General features: G+C 42.4%; 1 protein-coding gene across 6 annotated transcripts in view; it reads right to left on the reverse strand.

The window, feature by feature from the left end:
- Positions 1 to 945: 945 nt before the first annotated feature.
- ncor2 (nuclear receptor corepressor 2) overlaps positions 946 to 21,311 on the reverse strand; it is a 313,848-nt gene continuing 293,482 nt past the window's right edge. For 4 of the 6 annotated variants that reach the window (XM_039772027.1, XM_039772023.1, XM_039772025.1 and 1 more), the window contains 8 exons: positions 20,878 to 21,023; positions 20,479 to 20,669; positions 16,004 to 16,138; positions 15,105 to 15,250; positions 13,545 to 13,598; positions 10,834 to 11,058; positions 5,999 to 6,175; positions 946 to 3,172 (listed from right to left, as the gene is read on the reverse strand). In XM_039772027.1, the coding sequence (XP_039627961.1) occupies positions 3,003 to 3,172; positions 5,999 to 6,175; positions 10,834 to 11,058; positions 13,545 to 13,598; positions 15,105 to 15,250; positions 16,004 to 16,138; positions 20,479 to 20,669; positions 20,878 to 21,023 (1,244 nt within the window). In that variant the 3' untranslated portion in view covers positions 946 to 3,002. The remainder of the gene's footprint in view (positions 3,173 to 5,998; positions 6,176 to 10,833; positions 11,059 to 13,544; positions 13,599 to 15,104; positions 15,251 to 16,003; positions 16,139 to 20,478; positions 20,670 to 20,877; positions 21,024 to 21,311) is intronic. The other 2 variants (XM_039772028.1, XM_039772026.1) reach the window with 1 other exon arrangement.

Consider the following 21,311-nt stretch of genomic DNA (forward strand, 5'->3'; position numbering starts at 1 on the left):
GAGGCTTATGACACGTCAACAGGATAACATGAGGGGCTGCTTGTACTCAGTGCTTCATACATGACATTAACAAAGAAAAACAAAAATCCAGTACTTTCTGTAGAAAATAAAATATATGCAATATGGATATACATACATATATATATATATATATATATATAGACTGTGTATTTAAAAGAATATGGCCGTGGTATATGTCTATACAGTGTGTGTACACACTCAATGCATATACTGTAGAATATTTAGGACATACACACTTTTCTCACTTGTGTATACATAAACTGTACAGTATATCATTTCAATACACAGACGTACTCTGTATATAGGGCTTGTGTATTCTAAATATAAAATAAACACTTTATATGATGTTCTTTATTTAATATAAAAATATTCCTCGATAGCTATCTTGTGTTCGGTCTGAAGAAGCTAATGGCCATCCTCTCAGAGGCACCTGTGATATGGACGTGCTACCTGTAACAATCAATTTACGTTAAAAAGACGACGACTGCCGCGGTGTTTTGTTCTATTGATGGCATTTACCGTAAGGTACCATACACCTTGGCATTCAAAACACTTGTGCATAGTCACGTCAGTACTGCATACACAACGGAAATGGCACTTCAACACTAAAATATCGTTCTACAGTACAGAAAAATACAAATGCTTCCGTTCAGAAAAACAACGAAAGCAAACGCCACTCCTCGTAGTAGTCTGGCGGCAAATCCCAGTATCCGCAGACGCCCTTCTAGACTGACTGGCACACGACAAAGTCAGCAGCTGGCAGTGACCAGCAGGAAAGGGCAGCAGGAGCACCTCGAGCGTCTTGTCTCTGCTGTTGGACACTTTATTCCAATTTGAAATGTAAAATGTTTTGGATTGTTTTCTTTTTTGGCTAAAATAAATTTACAGGAGGGAAAAGAAATGAAGCCACTATACAGACACACAGAGCTTTGACATGTTTATATGAACACAATAACTTTGAAATCAAATATTTTCAACCTAAGACACGTGACTGGAGGAGTTATTGCTGCATAACTTTTTTGAAGGGAGCGTCATTTTATCTTTACCTGAACAAGTTTTAACCGTCAAATAAGGGAAAACCAAAACCGTCATGTTGCTGGATTCTAACAGTACTGGCCTTTTGTTTCAAGACGTAACATCAAGGTTTTATTCAAAATGGTTCCAGCTCCATTTTCAGGTTTTTGGCAAACTAAATGTTCAGAGTGATGTGATCTGCAGTTCTATCAGTGTGTGCGTTTCTTGCAACAAAGGAAAGTTGAGCCAAGTCCTTACGGTTTATGCCCTTTTTGCCAACGTTAACATGGCTTTGCATACAGAACGTGTCTGTTCTTTATGCCTTGCATTTATTTTCTTCTCTGAACTAGGCCAAACCAATCCCGATCCACTAGTGATCTCCCCCTCCCCGGCTATTAACATATGTCAAATGCTGGTTTAGCTTTCCACACTTCCATCTGACTGGGGTCCCAAAAGCTGCTGTCAGGTGCCCCCTTATTTCACAGGTTGGGTGGAAGTGTGGGAGAGCAGGGTACAAAGAAGGATAGAAGAAATGGTGACCATCTGTATTTCCACCAAACTCAGTGGGTCCTCTTAGAGGATGAAGTAAATGCCAAATGCTTTGAGCAATGCCCCTTGCCCCTTCCACACTCCCAGCTATTCACAGGCATTATCAAGTCACACAATACTTATATGCAATAAATACCCTGTAAAACAAACTCATGACTGTTCCAGTAGCAATGCCCGGCTTTCACAAACACACTGCACTCAACAGCAGCATCTGAACCTTGCCAGCATCGCGAGTGTGTCCACCTCAAGGCACAATCTCGTAATGCAGAGTCAGCCCCCTATGCGGATGATCCCACCTGTACCTATCTTGAATGAGGGGCCTACAAAAGTGACATGGCTTGTTCAAATCACTTCACGGGCTTCAAGAAAGAGATCTTCAAGAAGGCAAACACTTCACAGTGAACAGAACACATGACGTATGTATGTTTATTACTAAGTGGTCCTAATCTCCCTCCAAAAAAAAAAAAAAGGATCGTCCATGTCTTGCGTATTTTCACTTGCTACGTATGCAAGTAGTTGATTTGCTGAACTCCCTGTCATCAGCACTAAATTACCAATCACACCACAGTGTAGATGGTTCTCGATGAAATTCCTGATCAATAAACACAAAAAGGGGTCGTTGATCTCTTCCAATGTCACTCCAACATCCTGGACGGCACCATCAATAAACAGTCTGAGCTATCGCTGTGAGAAGCGGGGCGTCAAAGGCCCAAAAGAATAGGCAGACAGCCACTGGAACAGCATGCAGACTGAGAAGAGCTCCCAGAAATGCATTCTGGGAGGCATAAAAGGCAACATAAGGCTATGACACTAAGCCACTGGGCCTAGAATCATACAATGGGACCCCTAAAAGCCACAAAACAGTTCCTTGCTATAAACATTAGTGCTAGTGACCAGTGCTCTCGTTGAATGTTTCCAGATGTATGCCGAGGTTCTAGTTTGTCCGGGGCCTAAATCCTGCCATTAGCACTGTTGGTATGCAACAATGGTTAGGAAATACTTGTGTTATTATTGTTCAAAGCAGCATTCACCATTTGCATGTGTCTTGTTTGTCAGAAATCCCAGCTTGCAGGGAGAAGAGAAACAGCAAGTGTGGAGCAAGTCCCAATGAATGCCAATCAAGCGCTAAACACGTGGCGGCTCCTCTCACAGCGATTCAACATTGATGTGGAGTTCAAAGTTCTGCTGAAGCAGAACTGGCACCTCGTTCTTCTGTGAAGGCGCACAGAGACGGTCCCATTTCTTAACTGTTCCTTTCCCCATGTAAGGGCATAGTTGTTGCAGGAGGAGGAGGAGGAGAAAAAGAAGAGAAAGGGGTACATGGTGAGAATTCACAGCTGACAGAAGGATCACTCCTCATTCTGCAGGTAGGTTTTAATTCTGGGAGGAATGGAAACCAAATATTGGCTCCTCGTAATTCACTCGCCGTCAGACAGGGTCTCGTACTGGGAACAAAGGAGTGGTTTTCTTTCCTCATCCCAAACACGGTTGGATGTGCTGGAGCCGCCTTGCACAATGGATGACGTGACAGGAGTGAGGCCTGTGGGGAGTCTCATCGTTAGTGGATTATAAGGAAAGATAGTCGAGCCTGGAACGAGAGCAAAAAGAAAAGCTTTTACACTAGGAAAACAAAACAGAGGTAAAAGGAGCAGTACCAAAAAAGGTTCATTTTTAGTTTCATTGAAAGCAAACCTGTTTTTTTTTTTTAAAAATCGGTGGCGCAGTACACCATGCAAACAAGACACAAAGACGTGTAAAGAGGATTCAGGTCATCTTATCTTAACATGCAATTCAGACAGCTGCAGCCAATCACAGCACTCATGGCCATCACAGAGGGTCACTCATTCAGGCAGGGGGAATCAAATAAAAACACAAGAGTGCAGAGGGCTCAGACCAGGAGTCCTCAATCACAGTCCTGGAGGGCCGCAGTGGCTGCCGGTTTTTGTTCAAATCCGGTCGCTTAATTAGAAAGCAATCCTTGCCAATAATTTAATTTCACGGCTTGCTGGTTCTTTAACTCTGCTATGTCAGCTCATTCTCATATCCAAATGATTTGAAGCCTAAAACGGATGAGTAATTCTTAGTCCTTCACTTTTCTCTCAAGTATTTAATTAAACCCAATAGTTCATTATAAATACACACAGGTGTAAATGGAAAAATGCTGGTCTCTTTTGTCATTTGCATGTTATTGCTGATAAGGGGTGTGGCCCAGCCGGGATGCCTAGGAGGACCGGAGGAGGGCTTGTGCCTCCTCCAGATCACAAGGGGGGCGACCGCCCTGGTTGTGTTAGGGGCCATGGGTAGGGGGCTTGGAAGCCCAACCCTGTAGGGGCCCGTGGCCTCCGCAAGGCGGCACCCCGGTGCCTGAAGAATCCTGGACCTCATCACTTCGGCCACACCGGGAAGTTCTGGGGGGGGAAGAAGACTGGGGACACCCGGAGGGCTTCCGGTTGCGCAGCCGGCACCTCCGCCACACGGGGGTGTGTCTGCGGGGGATTGCCGGGAAGCAGCTGAAGCCCATCCAGGTTGGGATAAAAGGGGCCGCCTCCCTTCGTTCATTAGCAAGAGTCGGGTGGAATAGGACGGAGCTTGGAGAGAGGAGTGGAGTGGAGGTGGCCAGAAAGGCAATTTGTGATTGCGAGGCCTGGACTTTGGGGGATCGGTGCTGGAGGCACTGGGTTTGTGCACTATTGACTCTCTGTAAATATTGTATACAATAAACATGTGTCGGGTGAACTAACGATGTCCATCTGTCTGTGTCCGGGGCCAGTTCCACAGGGGTAATTAAAAATCAAGAATAAGCTGTTTAAGACTCAAATAAGCAATAAGGGTTCAAAATCTTAACAAGCGATACAACTAAACTTGAGCAATACTGTAAGTGCTTCTTAATAAGCAACTGGGTTGGAACAAAAACCTGCAGCCCTCCAGGACCGTGATTGAGGACCCCTGGCTTAGACAATCAATGGACTCCTATTTCACGGATCTGAGTGGGAGTCACGACACCTCAAAAATTATGCAAATTGGCCTCTAAGAAACCCATGTAGAAGATTGTGAGTTGCAAAAAGAAAAACAAAGGATGAACAAAAGTCATCTGTAGGGTTACATGATACTGATTACTGGTATTAAAAAGCACTGAAAAACACCCATTTTTAAAATGGTGCGGTACTAGTATTTCCTAAGTTTAAGTACCAGAAGTAAATGGTAGTTTTCAAGCACCTTATGCAGTCAGAACTCCAATTTACATCTAGCTTGTGTCACCATTGGGGACCCTTCTGCTGTTTCAACATACAGTATATAAACTTATATAAACACACTGGAGGCTCCAGAGGAAAACAGCAGCTAGTCTTTGCGATTTGTGGAGTGCGGTGAGCAGGGCAGCGTGTGTTTGAGCGCTGGGGGGAATGAAGCAGCTGTGAGCCAACTGTAAGTTGCTACAGGACCGGTGCTGAGGTCCAAAAGCTGGTATTGGTATGTGTACATTCACCACCTGTCCACAGCCGATATTCTTCCAGGTGCCAAAGATGTTCTTATTTTTAGTGTTGACTGTAAACTAGCCTGGCATAAGTGAACAGACATTAATGCATGTGTGTGCCCAGTAATCACCTTCCGCATACGTGTTTAACAACTGTGATCAAAAGCAGATTCAGAAAGCACTGATTGATTGATGGATGGATGAACGGGATCATAAAGCCAAAATAACTAGAATTTACTCCTCTAGGAAAATGTCCGCCAAACCCAGGAGGAAAAAAAGACAGAACGAGTGAAAAATATTAACAAATAAAGGGGATCTGCTAAGCATTCACTTCTCTTACAGTAAGTATCAGATGGAAATTTTCATTTTACACACTGCCTGGACTTTATTTGAACAAGTGGTACCACTGGTGGCATTAGGAGATACCTACTTAAGGGTCATCATCTATCTACCTCCAGTGTTCAAAAGCCATTGAGAAGGATAGTAAGATGTTAGCGTACATGGAATGAGGTGTGCAAAACAAACCAAGTGTAATGGGAGTGTAAAACGAGAAACTAGCATAAAAGTTGATATATAGCTAGCAAAAATGTTAACGAATTGTACTGGTAACACCAACATCTCCTAAAAATAAGGTGACTCAACACATTGCCTAAACAAACAGGAGTGTCACAGTACAGATATCAGAACAAAATGCTGTTAATATTTAAAACGTTACACACTGGGCTAACACACATAAAGGAAGAAAATGAAATTTGCATTAAGAAGAGCTTGTTCTATAAAGATGACAGATTTCAACATGTCTGGAAAGGTTAGAACTGGATTGCCCTTCAAGCCTCCAACTAAGCCAGAAACGCAGCCAGCCGTTACCACTTCAAGTGGCTTTCAGCGCCCTAAGGAATCAGCCTAGAAACCACAAAGTAACCTCCAAATATGGTAAAGTACCTGTCGAGGAGGGCCTGTCTTCCCACACCCGATTGGTCAAAGGAGTCCGCCGGTTACAGTCCCCTTCAGAGTGCACAGATGAAACCGAAGAAGGTCTCTCACCGCTTGCTTGGCCAGGCCCTGGAGATTTGGCTTTCTGACTGCTGGAGCGTCCATTGTTCTTTGACTTCCCACCACCTACAAGGCACATTAATTTCCCATTCAAGAAGGAGGTCAAAACATTCAGCACTTTCAAAATATCTGTTGGCTTGAGAAAGTTATTTTTTGGGAATTAACAACCTGTAAGACAGAATTTCTCTCTCACTGTAATGGTGACAACAACTAACAGAAAGACATTTCCTGGAGGTGTTTTGTTTGCTCATCTGTTAAACAACATACAGGGAGATCATGCGAACTGGCACTGTTTGACGATGCATAAACCAGAATCAGAGTCTGGGAGTCTACTTAACTTTATTGGGGAGTCAAAGTTGTGCCAAGGGCTTGTTTATTGATTGATACCACCATAATGTAGGAGTCATTTGTGGAGAGGGGATGCTCATCTTTAGTTCAAGACAAAGGGGTCATGGAGGCAAGCTACTTGAATGTCTGGTAACCTGTGACCCTACTCCGCAGTTTCTTTTTGGACAACTAAACACAATGTAAATCAGGCGCATGCAGCAGAGCGTACTTCATGGGCTGCTTCTGTCGTGGCTTTTTTCTTTCACTTCCCTGGAACAGGACACTGTGAGACACAGTAGATAAGAAAATGTGGGCTCTTTCAATAGTGGAAACCCAGGAGGACTTTTTTATAGCAAGATTTCACAGAACACAGCGCCATTTAGTCACAAACTATTTCCCTGAAGAACAATAAGGCCAGTGTACGAGCAAATATAACATCGTTGCTGGAAGTGAGCCCTAAGAGACGAGCAGGAACAAACATGCATAAAGCTACAGCCACAAAAAGAGCTGGCTGGCATTGCCTCTGTTGTCCACCGGCATGTGGCCAAATCCCTCACATTTCTAACTTAATATAACCCACAGTAACCGGGTTGGCACATATCCTGGCAGCACTGATCACAAGGCAGGAAACAGCCGTGGTCGGGATGGCAGTCCATCACAGGGCCCACTCATGTACTCCCACTCTGGGCCAATACGGAGATGCTAGTTAACTTAACCTGCACACCTTTAAGGATGTGGTGGGGGAAACGTATGGACCCATGGAGAACATGCAGACTCCACACAGACTGGCTGCAGCATCTGAATCCAGGATACTGGAAGCACATTCAGACAGCTAAAGTCATGCTAAGCAGATTTTGCTTAGAGAACGTCTAAAATCTTGTACTTTATAACAGCCATGTGAAAGTCTCGATGAATACTCTGGAATTCACAAAAAGAAGATCGGAAGAGAAAGACTGGGGAACGGACTAGAACATGACTACTATGATTTTATTTCACGTTTTTGAAATTATTTTACATGTTGGTTTTTAATTTTCACACTTGTCACACAGTTTACCCCTAAGGCTAATGTCACATTACACAACTTTTTATTGTATGGAATGTCAGATTTGCCAAGTGCAGTCACTGATCCTGTCACTGTAACGTTAAATTACATGACTGAATATTGCAGCCTATGTCATATTTACCAATCTTCCAGTGCATTTGTGCTCGTCCCTTTTTCTGACAGCATATAGCGTGCTGTCTGATTGAGCGGTGCTTTACGAAGGGTAACAGCTGTAGTGAGTTCAGCAGCAATCTCTGCCCTTTAATTCTTTTTTCTATTCGGTTATGGTATGTAAAATATAAGACTCTAATAATGGGTATTTCCTAAAATGAGACATTAACCTCTTTATCTCTCTGTTATAATAAAAAAAATCTTGGGACGAGACTTTCTCAGAGAGACACTTTCACGTCCCGCTAGGCGAGACTTTGTGCCAAGAGATTTAACCAGGCCCGGGGCCAGAAATAAAAGACAAAGAGTAGATGACAAAGTAGAACGTCGTAAAGAATTCAAAAACGTTGGTGTGATACACATGAAGAACAGGTTACAGATAATGAAAGTGCGAAAATTCGACAGTCTCAAAAAAAATGACAGTAAAGATCACATTAGCACAAACAAACGGAAATTATTACTCGGTGAAATAACGGAACAGCAAAAAGAGATTGAATTTAAACTTTAAGAGACTTGTAGATCGTCTAATTCATGTAGCCATCACGGAAAAGTAGAGTTTCTTCCAAATGAAGAGGCGTATCTGCGAGAATTAAAAGTTTTGTTGTTTGGTGAAAGTGAAATCCTGCGAGAGAAAATTTCAAGCCCCGCGAGACAAGACTTTATGCAAAAAGGTTTGGAAAAGTCCTACCCACATCTAAAAACATTTACTACAACCACGTACACAGTTCAATAATTTCTCATTTGTGTGAATGCTATTGTCAGGCACAGTTCGTGAAGAGAGAAAGAAATGATATTCACTCACGGGCAGTTATACTTTGCGTTGTCACGATGTTATTCCAAACACGGAATCAAAATTCAATGCAATATTGATGAAAGATAAAAGCAAAAAGAGATTGAATATATGGACATAGGTGATATGACAGAAGTATGTAGACATTGTTTGGCTTTAAACTTTAAGTCGGAGACTTGTAGATCGTCCAACTCCTGCTGCCATCAGGGAAAGGTAGGGTTTCTTCCCAATGAAGAGGCCTATCCACAAGAATTAAAAGTTTTGTTGTTTGGTTAAAGTGAACTCCACATACGTATACGGCAGAGATGTGAAGTTGCTGCTGTGTAGTACAGGTTGGCAAGCGACAAGATCAAGGGGCGCAGTCCCTTAGTTTTATTAAAATGTTACTGTATATTTTCAGGTATCTTAAAGGAGGCATGATCTACGCAAGTAACAACAAACATCATCCATCACTTTCTAAAGCCACTTCATCCAGAACATGGTCACAGGTGCCTGCAGCCTCTCCCAACATCAACAAGGTACCAAACATGAACACGGATCCATCACACAGCACACCCACTTGACGCTGCACATCCACACCCACTGTCACTGATTAAGCCACCGTCAATGTGTCATTGGATTGTGGGACGAACCTGTACAAATCTGAGTGAACAAAGCAACAACATGAAATCGACACGCAGGCAGTTAGAGCTGGATTCTGGAGCCATGCCATCACGCTTGCTCTAACCACAAAAAAGTCATTTTATTCTTCCAGGGGTTTCACATGAAAACACTCTGTGTATAGGGTTGGGTTTGTGAAAGCAGCCACTCCTAGAAATGTCTTATAGTTCCTAGAACTACAGGTAAAAAATAAAAATTAGGAAGATATTCCAGCAATACAGCTGTGGCTGTTCTAACACACACTTCAAGGTAATCACGACACCCTGGCCATCGGACCTTACTCTTATTCTATGTTAATTAATGTTGACTTATGTTTATTTTTTATTGCGTCTTCTATTTTTCTATTCATTTTGTAAAGCACTTTGAGCTACATTTTTTTGTATGAAAATGTGCTATATAAATAAATGTTAATTGATTGATTGACACTGACCCTGCTTCTCCACTACTTACCAAGTGACACCTCAGGCCATCTGACAGTTCCAAGGTCTCCATGTGCCAGTGACCATGAATTTGTTCTGCATGATGGCCGCCAGTCTATCTGCATCTCTTCCTACATTAGTTTGGCACTCCCTTCTTCTCCACAAACACATTTAAAGCCAAAGCCCCCTGTGTTTCCATGTTCTAACATCTACAAGTTGACTTTCCACTTTTCATCTCATACAAACGCAGCAACAGGGCAGTACAGTGCAGCGTGTGTACCAGAGGTTCACAGCCCAAGGGGTCGTGTGCTTCACTGGGTGCTGCGTTTTCAGTACTGCTGCTGATTCAAACGTCCATCAGATTCTATTTACCTTCACTACAAACACACACACACACACAGAGAGGGCACACAGCGACACTGCAATAAATGAGAATGGCATTAGCTTGACAGATGTGAAAGAAGCGCAAACCAATATAGTGTAAGCTGAGGAGTTTAAAGACAACCTTCAATTGAAAGTACTTTTATGACAAACAAACATAAAGCAATTGTTAGCATACTTAGCAGAACTAGCAAGAAAAGAAAAAAGGCATTTTAGATGTTACAAGTACAGTAAAAGCAAAAAAGGAAACCAACAAAGCTGCCAGAGTGCCCCCAAACATCTGAATTCCCAAAATAAACAGACTTACTGGGTATAGTTTAAACTTGAGAACCATTTGACAAAGATAATAAAAAAAGAATCTGTATGAATCCTGTATATTAGAAAACAAAACAAGAAATAAACCTAAACAAAGCATGGTGCCTCAAGGGCAGGAGTGGAGAAAGCCAGACGGGCAGCCTCAGTGGGTGTAGCGTGAGGTGGACAGTATAGAATTGGCTAGACTTCACTGAACACATTTTCGACAGCTACAAGCCCCTCTCTGTCTCTCACCTGAGATGATGAGAACATCACACGGGCAGAATCGTCCATTGCCTTCTACTGGTGGCACTGAGCATATAGCCTCGATCAGCTGTGAGTTTGATAATATATTGAAATTCTGTTTGCTTTGTAAAGCATCATGTGACAGGGCAGGTTACAAGAAGTTTGTAGGGTCATTAAACGTCACACGTACTGAATACAGTGAAAGAACCGGTGCTATATAACTCAATAAGACTCAATATTTAGTTCAAGAGGATGGAAAGGCTGCTATCATGGTCCATGTCACCACAGGTCAGCCAACTCCACTTCTGCTCTCGAGGAGGTCTGATAAAAAGAAAACCAAAAGAAAATCCAGAGAAGAGAAAAACAAAAGTATGTGAGTTGGGAAAGCAATGCAGACCTGCAAAGGAGTAAATGTCCTCATTCCGTCCGTCAGCAGCAATGGAGACAGAAGCGGATGCGCTTGCACTTGCAGCCAGAGGGTTAATAGCATTGGCACTGACAGGTGAACAGTCTTCCCCTTGTTCGTCATATTTACCCATTAGGGCCTTCCTAATTATTGCCTCCAAGCCAATGGTGTTACTGGAGTGCTCTGGAATGGAGAAGTTTCTAGAGCTAACCGGCCCTGTGAAACAGAAGTGACAGGAAAAGGAGAAAGCCCAGGAATGATGAAGACATTCATGGAAAAAGAGATAAAAGCATGGAGAGGAAGAAAAGAGAGATGAGAGAAAGAAAAATAAAACAACAATTAGCACATTTGGAGAGCAACTTGTTTCTGTCACAATGTTCAATCAGTTCGCATTTTCTAAAGAATGGAAACATAGTATAAGGTCAATCCAACTTTAATATCAAATTCAAACATCTTTAAAAACTTTTGGAACTGAAGAACTGATAGTATTCATCGTCATTTATCATCCAAATTCTAAATGTTCATTTGCAGACAACATTCCCACGGTAACTCTTATTGGATTGGTTGTGTTGTTGATAACTTCAGAGTGTAAGGGGTCCACTCAGTTTTCAAAAATAAATATACTACAATGGTTGTGGTCATGAAATTCCAGCAGTCTCAAGTATACGATAAGAAACAAGGCCGGAGGTTCACCCACCATTTGGTCCTGGACTACGGTTACATGTGTCACTAATGGGCCAATCGGCCTAACGCAGAGTGGCAACGTCAACAGGCCGTGTGAAGCGTCACTGCTCCACACAAGTAGTGACTGGGCTGCCCACCAAACTCTGGCTTCTGGAATTTGAGGCAGTCGTGCCAACCAGTGCACCACTAGGCAACCCAACTTATTTTCATATTTTAGGTAATTATGAAAACTGTCACAGACGTTTAGGACTGTGCGCAACAGAAAAAAGAGTCCTGTGTGACTCAGAATTCTGAGTGGCAGAAATTACTTTTAAAAAGCAGAAAAGACTCAGGGTGACAGGACAGCGCACTGGAGTGTTAGGCACAGCTTTGTTGATCCAATCTTAAACTTTGGCCTACCAAATCAGCACAACTTAGTGACATGAAATTATACTTCAGCTCTATTTATTTTGAGCCAAGATATGACAAGTGGAGCTCCGTCTTATGCAAGGTCCACTTAGGATCGACACAGTGTCACAGACATCCTGACCGGCAACCTTGTGATGTCACAAACTAACATTATAATATTAACTCTTTAAATATATATAGCATTTCCTCACAAATCAAAGTGTTTTGCAAACTCGATGCAGGGAGGACACGGGACGCAAACCCGCGATCTCTGTACTGCGAGGCAGCAGTACTGCCACTGCACCACTGGGCATCTAGAAAATGGCATAAAATAAACAAAACAGATTTTCCAAACAAGGTTTGGATGAAACCTCTAAATTGCCCCCATGTGTGTACAGATGTGACTTGCAATGAACACTTCTTAATATTAGTGATCTTAGTGATACACACAAACACAAATATAATTAATTAGAAATCAACAACAATACCAATAATTACATCCAGAACCTGAGGCAAAGTATAAAGAATCTAAGAAATGTGACAGATAAAAGGAGACCATTAGGCCCACTAAGCCTACTCGGTTAACTAACAGTCACATTGTCTCACTATTTCACCAACAGAGATTTTCCCTCTTCAAATACCCCATTCAGTAGTTTGTTCCAAATCCCCAGGACCCTCTGTACAATGACATGTTTCCTAGCTTCAGGCTTTAACGCCTTTTTTCTTAATGTTCCACTGGTCTCCTTGAATATTTAATTCTAACAATTCTATTGGATCAGCTTTATTAACGTCACTATTAATTTTGAACACCCTGAATAGGCTCCCATGAAGCTTTCTCTGCTTAAGACTAAAGGGTAGAAAATGCCCCTTAGTCCCAAGCTGCACTTTGTTACTCTCCTCTGCTCATTTCTATGCTGTTATTTTGGTTTTTTTTTGTACTGTTGTAATTAAAACCGTCAATAATACTCCAGATGTGGTCTCACTCATGCATTACTGACATTCCCTTGATTTCTAATTTTGTTAATTTTGTTTTCCTTCAAACTGCTTTTACACATTTGCCTAGATGGCGAGAATACTACATTAATGCACACCAGTGGCGCAGCGTAGTGGGGCAACAGGGGCGGATCGCCCCGGGCGGCACAGAATTACTGTATATTTTAGTCTTTTAAATTGAAATACCTAAATAAGGGGCCGGCGAAATTTTCCTCTGCCCCGGGCGGCTGACACCCACGCTACGCCACTGATGCACACTCCTAAATTCTTTTTAGAAGTTGCTTTCTTTAACCTCCTTGGCATTAACCCTAAGTTGTGACTTTGGGCTCAGAATTCTATACAACTACGGTTAAACCCGAGTTACACTCAGAGTAACGTGTAATGGTAACGCTTTACAGTGTCAAGCCTGAATAACTCTTATTCTCTAGTGGATGAGACGACATAACAGCTCTATTATCAGATCCAGAGTATAAAGTCTTGCAAGAATTTCTACCATAGTACTAAAAACCTACGGTATGTAACACAGCAGAATCAAACGGCCATGCCAGATGCCTGCTGGACGAACTATGAGAGGTGACACGGTGGAGTCACAAGAAAGGAACACAACAATGAGCTAGGACTTGGTTTTAAGACATTACCTGCAGTTGTGGAAGCTGGCATATTAAAAATTTCTGTTCCCGGCTGCCCAGCATCTAAAAAAAACAAACATAAAAGCAATACATTTGAGCATCTTCAGAAAATGTTCACAGGAAGATCCAGAACATATTCTGATGTTCAAAAATGCACTGGTCAGTCTTACAAAACAAGATATGAAGCCTTCAACTTAAAGTGTCACTAGTGTGTGACACCCCCAGTTTAATGGAGACACCATATGACAAAGCTGACCATTTGCTTAGACGTTTTCTTCATTTTTTTTTAATCAAGTCAAAACAAGAGATTTAACACAATAATACAGAACGGGCCGGGCATTGTGAAAACGTTCACTGAATCATACAAGGGAAACAACATCTTGCCTTGCCATTTTCTACTTCTAGTTTACTTTGACTGTTAACAAAGAGCATCTCGACAGCACTTGGACCCTACCTGCTCTCTAGGACACCACCTTTGTTTCTCCAAACAGGAGCTGGATGACGCCTCTAAACTGTCCCCATGTGTGTGCAGATGTGACTTGCGGTAAACTAATTACATGCAGAATAACACTTTTTAATATTAGTGTGCTGAGTGGCATTAATTCTTGGCTGGTACTGACTTAAAAGACACAGCAGCAGAGAAGAGCAACCAGGCAGAATTCAGAACTGAGAGGTATGAAGTGATCGGACTAAACTGCTTCAAAATTATCATTAGTAGTTGGTATAGTGGATCCCTGCTGTTACTTTAACATAAACTCTTCAACAGGAATTTATAAACGGTTTAAATTGGTTAAAGCCAAGTGTCACATAAATTTTACTGACACAGAGGACCGGACACATGGAATGAGGTAGATGGTAGGGCTTAAGGGACCTTCAACACTCAACTCAGTTTCATTTTGAAGGCATTAGGGGAGTGCAACTGGTAAGCTTGTTGGGCTTAACACTCAACTCAGTTTCATGAAAGTAGCTTGTAAGGCATTTCAGTGTTAAAAAAAACAACAATACAAGTCCTGTATATTAACAAGAAAAGAACTGCTCCCAATAGATACAGCCCGACCCCCACTGAGTAAGCTTGTTGGGCTTAAACGGCCAGTTTTCATCAAAGTTGTTCTGATCAGTTACTTGCTGCTTTCTTGTTGTCATGAAAGTAGCTATCAAACTGAAGTAATGCTAGTCTTATGACCAAAATTCATTGTGTTAAAAAAAAAACAACAATACAAGTCCTGTATATTAACAAGAAAAGAACTCATAAATGCTCCCCTGACCCCCAAACAAACCCTATTTTGAGGTGTCAATGATTTGAAAAACCATAATTTGGTCAAGTCATTTCTTAAACAATGCACATTAACAACAGACTGCAAAAACCAGGCTGAGAGAAGTTCGTGCACGTTCTAAATTGGTGGGGATGGAATAGTGTTACCGTCATTTGTGTTAAATTAACTAACTGACTCGAAAAAGTCCTTATATGTGCAAATTAGAAAACAAGACCACCAGCCCTGAAAGTGTTAATCTGTACTGACAACAAGTGACAAGCTGCGAAGAGGAGAAAAGAACAAAATGTTCCCTTACTGAAATCAGTCTTGTTAGCACTCCCTGTGCTCATCTTTTTGATCATCTCTTGTTTCTTCGTCTTCACAATGGCAGAATTGCTTTCGGTCAGCTTGCTGAAAAACACTGGGTGCTGGGAGTTGTTTGCTGGAGAGCGGGAGCCCACTCTGTAAAAACAGAAGACAGCTGACAATATTATCCAGATCAGAACAGTGTCCTCCCTATGGCTGAAAACAACGTCAAGTCTATCCTGATTCTGGAACTCTGCTGGCCGAGTCAGCTGCTGAGTTCACATGCTGTCGGACAAATGGTAATCTGGATTGTGGAGAACGCCCAACCAACATGGAAATACGAGTTGGACAATTCAAACAAAGCCAAGCTGCATGAGCTGTCCGAAATATGATGTCGCGCTTACCTTTCAGCTTAGTCAAGTGTTTACAATAAAACATATAACCTGGTCAGCCCAAAATACCACTTTTTTAGTTGAATTGCATTTGGAGTGAAGTGACACACATTTAACACGTTTATTATTTTATTTATTTCCGCAAAAATGGCATTTATGTTTACTTGTAATTTTTTTTTTGTAGACCAAGTAACAATTCTGCATCAACCTTGTGATTGTCAAAATAGTCCGACCAGAAACCCACAGGAGCACAATAAAGCCCCAAATAGTGCGAGAGCATGTGAGCGCAGCACGTGAGTAACACATGATTTGCATGCACACAAGAAGCCCACTGCTTTTGATTGCACCTTTGAGGCAGATATATCAACACCTTGAAGCTTTCTCTGACTGTTCCAGGGCTGGAAAAAACTCAGATACACTTTACCCGAACTCTGACAAAATTACAAACTCAACAAGCAACTGTTTCAGCTTTTCAAAACACAAACTTAATGAGAAATGACAGCAATAAACAGCTTACGTTTGATCAGCTAGCTCCCCGTGAAAAGAAGGCAGCAGCAACTGCTCTGACTCCGATATGCCTCCTGCTGGTGAGACTGGCTCAATCGCGTCCTCTGACATATTCACTGGAGACACCTTCACATGCTGTGGTGACCTGTTTGAGCGAAAAAAAGAATGAACATTTTAGTTAAGAGAAATGGCAAAAGGTGCACACGAGGAGTATGTACGAATAAGAATGACCACCTGCTGATCTCTAAATGAAGAAATTAGTCCACATAAAAATGAAACCACACAAAAAAAAGAATCTCCAGGGACACACCATCATACACCTGCTCTAAACAACTCCAAAATGCAAATGCTGCCAGTGCAGTACCCTCTGTGTGTGGCATTCTTGATGTGTTGTTATATAAGATTTAGGGGACACTTTAACAGTCGGCTCCCAATTAATTCTACCCAGCATGCTGTACTGGGAAATAAGCATAAGGTTGGAAAAGGACAAGGAACCACTCGATGCTAACATGGCTGGATGACCAAGTGTCACGTTATATGTTAGCAAGCCACCCATTGGGCCATGAAGGGGTAAAATAAGCAGGGATGCCCAAAAACTGCCTGAATACCTTACCATGGGAGTTAACAACTGGCTACTCCAATACTCCTGTCAGGGACGCTGCATAAAGCAGACATCACTGCCATCAATGAAACATTCTGTTTCTTCCAATAGTGTTACCGGTGCCCAATGTACGGACACTGGTTCAGTTCCCATTACGTGGAGTAATCCATGCTCTACTGTATGGAGGCAGCTGAATGCCGGAGCTCGAGGTGGAGAATCTGAAGAAATGGACATACCCTTCAACTCTGACTGTGTGCTTTTCACTGACAGCATTCAATGACATGTGACCCGACATTTGTGTGATAGACATATGAGCGCCGACAAAATAGCGCCGATTAAAACGCGGTGTCAAAATCGTGCAGACAAAATCGCAAAAGTTTCATTAAATATGAATTACTAGTTTAAAGCATATATAATAATGTTTGTTTTAGAAGTCAATATTATGAGACGTGGCATGCCATCAGCACGGCACGCAGATAGTCCTTAAGATCATGCCCTGCATACAGTATGTAAAAAGAATAGCAGCAAGACGTCTTGATAGTTGAGCGTATTTAGACTTGCTGGCTGCCTGACTGCTGGTAATTCTGCTTTGTATACGACACGTTATGCCAACCCTCGACTGAGTTATTTGTTTGCGGCATGCCATCAGCAGTTATAACAGTAATAACCTAGCACATAATGTGTACATAATGCGCATGTACGCATCCCACTCTCTTGGCCTCTCTCGCGATTTTGTCGGCGCGCATTTGTCGAAAACCAATTAGCGGGTTTGTCGGCGCTCATTTGTCCATCGCGGTTTTGTCGGGGCGCATACGTCTATTGCTCTGTGAGCAGAAGCCCACAGCGGAGAATTTCAAGTATTTGAGGATGTTGCTCATGAATGAGGATAGAGGTGATCACGAGAAAGATTAGTAAATCAGAGCAGCAGCAGCAGTTTCATGAACGTTGTAAATATTAAAGCAAGAGCTAAGACTATGAAAGAAGCTGTCAAATTATAAATCCCCATCCTCGCTTATGGCCATAAGCAATGGGCACCGACTGAAAGAAGGAATACAACTGGCTGAAATCAGTGTCTGGAGCTGGACTACTGGGCTCGCTCTCTGTGACTGGACTGAGGTACTTGGCAACACAAGTGGAGCTCAGAGCAGAACCAGCTGTCCTCCACCTCAAGAGATGTGGTTAAAAAGTACGCCAGGCACAGCCCACTACGACAAAACTGAGGGGCACAGGCAGCATGTGCACAGATTGTATCTCTTCCTGGAAGCATCTTGATGTCTTATGAAACAGTTTGCTGGTGATATGAAGGCCTGGTCAGCCCAGTTCAGCATGCTGCTTCTACTGCAGCTCTCCTCAGGAAAATCAGAATGGAAGCAATGATGATGAAACATCATTAAAAAATGGAGGTTAAGACAAGTCAATAACTGACAGAACTGCAAGATGCAAAAGGCAGTACCCACGGATCACTTTCACATGATCTCATGGCAAAAGTCAGTGGCTAAAGTATGACAAAAATACCTGGACAAGCCACAACAATTTGGAGCGAAGAGCTGCAGGCTGATTTAAGGAAAACTGAATTTTCACAATAACAAAAGATACATTTGGAGAGGCACTGCCAAAATATTTGAAGAAGTGCCATCTTGCCAGTCTGTAAACACGGGGATAGAGCAGTTATGCTTTGGGGTTATGAAAGAGGAAAAAACTATGCAGTTTAAAGAATTGAAGAATGGATTAAACAAAATATCAACACACCCTAGGAGATAAAAGAATGTTTATATGCCAAAGGTGAAGGGACGCAGACAGCTGCGGACACAGGCGTAGGGTGCACAACCTGTTGTTTATGGTATGGTATGTGTCTGCTGCACTGCGTAGATGCAGAATTGCTCCATGCACACACACTGGCCTTCTCTACGAACACACTCATGTGCAGCCAATGTGCACAGAAGCACACAGGTCCTTGTAGCCAAAAAGAATCTAGAGGTGCGAGACCACAGACACTCGAGTCTGTGTAAAATGACTGCCGACAAAACATACGCCACACAAAGCTACAGGGACACACAAAGTATATCAACGGGCCTTAACAATTCCAAGTCAGTAAAAAAAACTGAAACTGAAAAGAGGCTGAATGTTTTAGTAAGACTTCAGCACAAATGTCAGGTATTTACAGGAACAAAAGTTTGTTTGAATATTCTCAAAAAGTCAAACATGCAGTACAAATAATAAGGAGTAACATCAATAAGCTATGACTGCTGATGCAGGAATAGAAAGGCTCTCAGCTGGTGACAAGAAACTTTAAAGAAGTGACTGTTCAAACAATGTTTTAACAATTACTGGCTGACAAGGGGCTTAAAATTTGGCACCTGCTCATTCAGTTCTTTTCAATCTACTCAATTCAGCAAATAATCAGTCAACATGCAGGTAAGTGCAGAAAGTTTGTCACCTGCTGCATTTGGTTTAACCTTCTCTTTCATCTTGAATTCCAGTGAGGTATGCAGTTTGATCGGGGGGGGTCCCAATCTTTGAATACACCTTTGTAAATATTATATATTGTCACACGTACACGCTGTGGAAGTGTGTTGGAAGCTCCGTGAAAACACACCGGGGATGGCTATGCTGAAACACATGTGCTAACTTCTATTACTCCTCCAGTTCGATAATGGAGGAGCCCTCTGAGAAACAAAGACCTAACTTCTTCTTGTTCAGCCTATATACATCGGACACCCAATACAACTCGAAGTCCTGCCACGTGCAAAAGTTCGCTGACGACCCTGCTAACGTGGGCTGCATCAGGAGTGGGCAGGAGGAGAAGTACAGGAACCTAATCAAGGACTTTGTTAAATGGTGCGACTCAAACCACCTACACCTGAACACCAGCAAAACCAAGGAGCTGGTGGTGGATTTTAGGAGGCCCAGGCCCCTCATGGACCCCGTGATCATCAGAGGTGACTGTGCAGAGGGTGCAGACCTGTAAATACCTGGGAGTGCAGCTGGATGATAAATTGGACTGGACTGCCAATACTGATGCTCCGTGTAAGAGAGGACAGAGTCGACTATACGTCCTTAGAAGGCTGATGTCTTTCAACATCTACAATAAGATGCTGCAGATGTTCTACCAGATGGTTGTGGCAAGCGCCCTCTTCTACGCAGTGGTGTGCTGGGGAGGCAGCATAAAGAAGGAGGACGCCTCACGCCTGGACAAACTGGTGAGGAAGGCAGGCTCTATTGTAGGCACGGAGCTGGACAGTTTGACATCTGTGGCAGAGCGACGGGCGCTGAGCAGACTCCTGTCAAACATGGAGAATTCACTGAACAGGATCTTCTCCAGACAGAGGAGCAGCTTCAGCGACAGACTGTTGTCACCGTCCTGCTACAATGACAGACTGAGATCGTTCCACCCTCACACTATGCGACTCTTCAATTCCACCCGGCGGGGTAAACGTTAACATTATAGAAAGTTATTGTCTGTTATACCTACATTGTTATCACTCTTTAATTTAATATTGTTTTTATCAGTATGCTGCTGCTGGAATATGTGCATTTCCCCTTGAAATTAATAAAGTATCTATCTATCTATCTTATGGTGCACGTCTCCCTCGTCCCTATATAAACTCCCTGATGGCTAGAACTTGGTGTTCAGTCTTGGACATGTGACTGCTAGAGCCAAACAAGCCTACAGAAGCCTTTGAATTTGGAAGAGCGAGGAACGATATGTAAGATACAATTCTATTTTTGTTACTTAATTGTATTAATAAACCTTGTGTCTTGCTTCTCCGACATTATACACATTCACAAATAAACATGCACAAATTGGAGTTAAATAACGATCAACTACTCGTTTTCAAGAGATGATTCAATGTATTGCAAAGTAAATGATAGAAATACTCTACCTGTCCCGCACACGGTCTGCATTGACCAACTCTGGAGTGTAACAAGCAGCCTGGCGTGTATCCTGCTGTTCACTAGTGGTCCGCCTAAGATCCAGCACTGGTGAGCCAGAGTAATTGTAACCTTGTTGCTGTGGCTGCTGGGTGTTTGCCTGCTGGGGGTACTGGCGCGTGTAGTCCTGCGTAATTACCTCCTAGAAAAAAAGAAAGCAGGACACCATTAGACATTTAAAAAAGCTGCAAGGACAATGAGCACTTACTGTTGTCACTTAATGAAAAATGAATCCACACTTGAATAGTGGCCGAGTAAAACATAAATTGACTAAATTCTACCACAGACGTAATGAGCAGGCTGCAGGTTACGCCGAATGCTAATCTAGTAAAACTGCATAGAAAACCTACATGGATGTGTTGTGCCAGGGTCACGACGCGCTGATGACCTTTGCTCGAGGACGTAGCTTGGAGGGGGTGACCTGGAGAGTGATAGTCTTCTGGAGCCAAACGAAAAGGCTGATGTAGGGAATCCAATGACGAGACTTTCTGCTGAACTGTGAAAAAGAGCAATTAAAAAAGAGAATATTTTCAATATTATCTTACAAAAAAAAGCTTTTCAATAAAGGCAGGGAGAGCGTGTCACAAATCAGCACATTTGTAATCAAAAATTGTTCTTTTAGCAGAATTTTAAACCACGTAAAATTTAAATATTGATTAGAAGGCAGCTCACTTAATTAACTCCATTTCACTACCAATGGGGCTAATCGAATGACTTTGTTCAAGATGAATCAGGAAGAAACGTCAGTTATGACAGAAATTTCAGGACTATTTCATGGTAAATA

The sequence above is a fragment of the Polypterus senegalus genome, chromosome 12 (genome assembly GCF_016835505.1).
Source record: "Polypterus senegalus isolate Bchr_013 chromosome 12, ASM1683550v1, whole genome shotgun sequence".
In the NCBI taxonomy this organism is placed as follows: Eukaryota; Metazoa; Chordata; class Cladistia; order Polypteriformes; family Polypteridae; genus Polypterus; species Polypterus senegalus.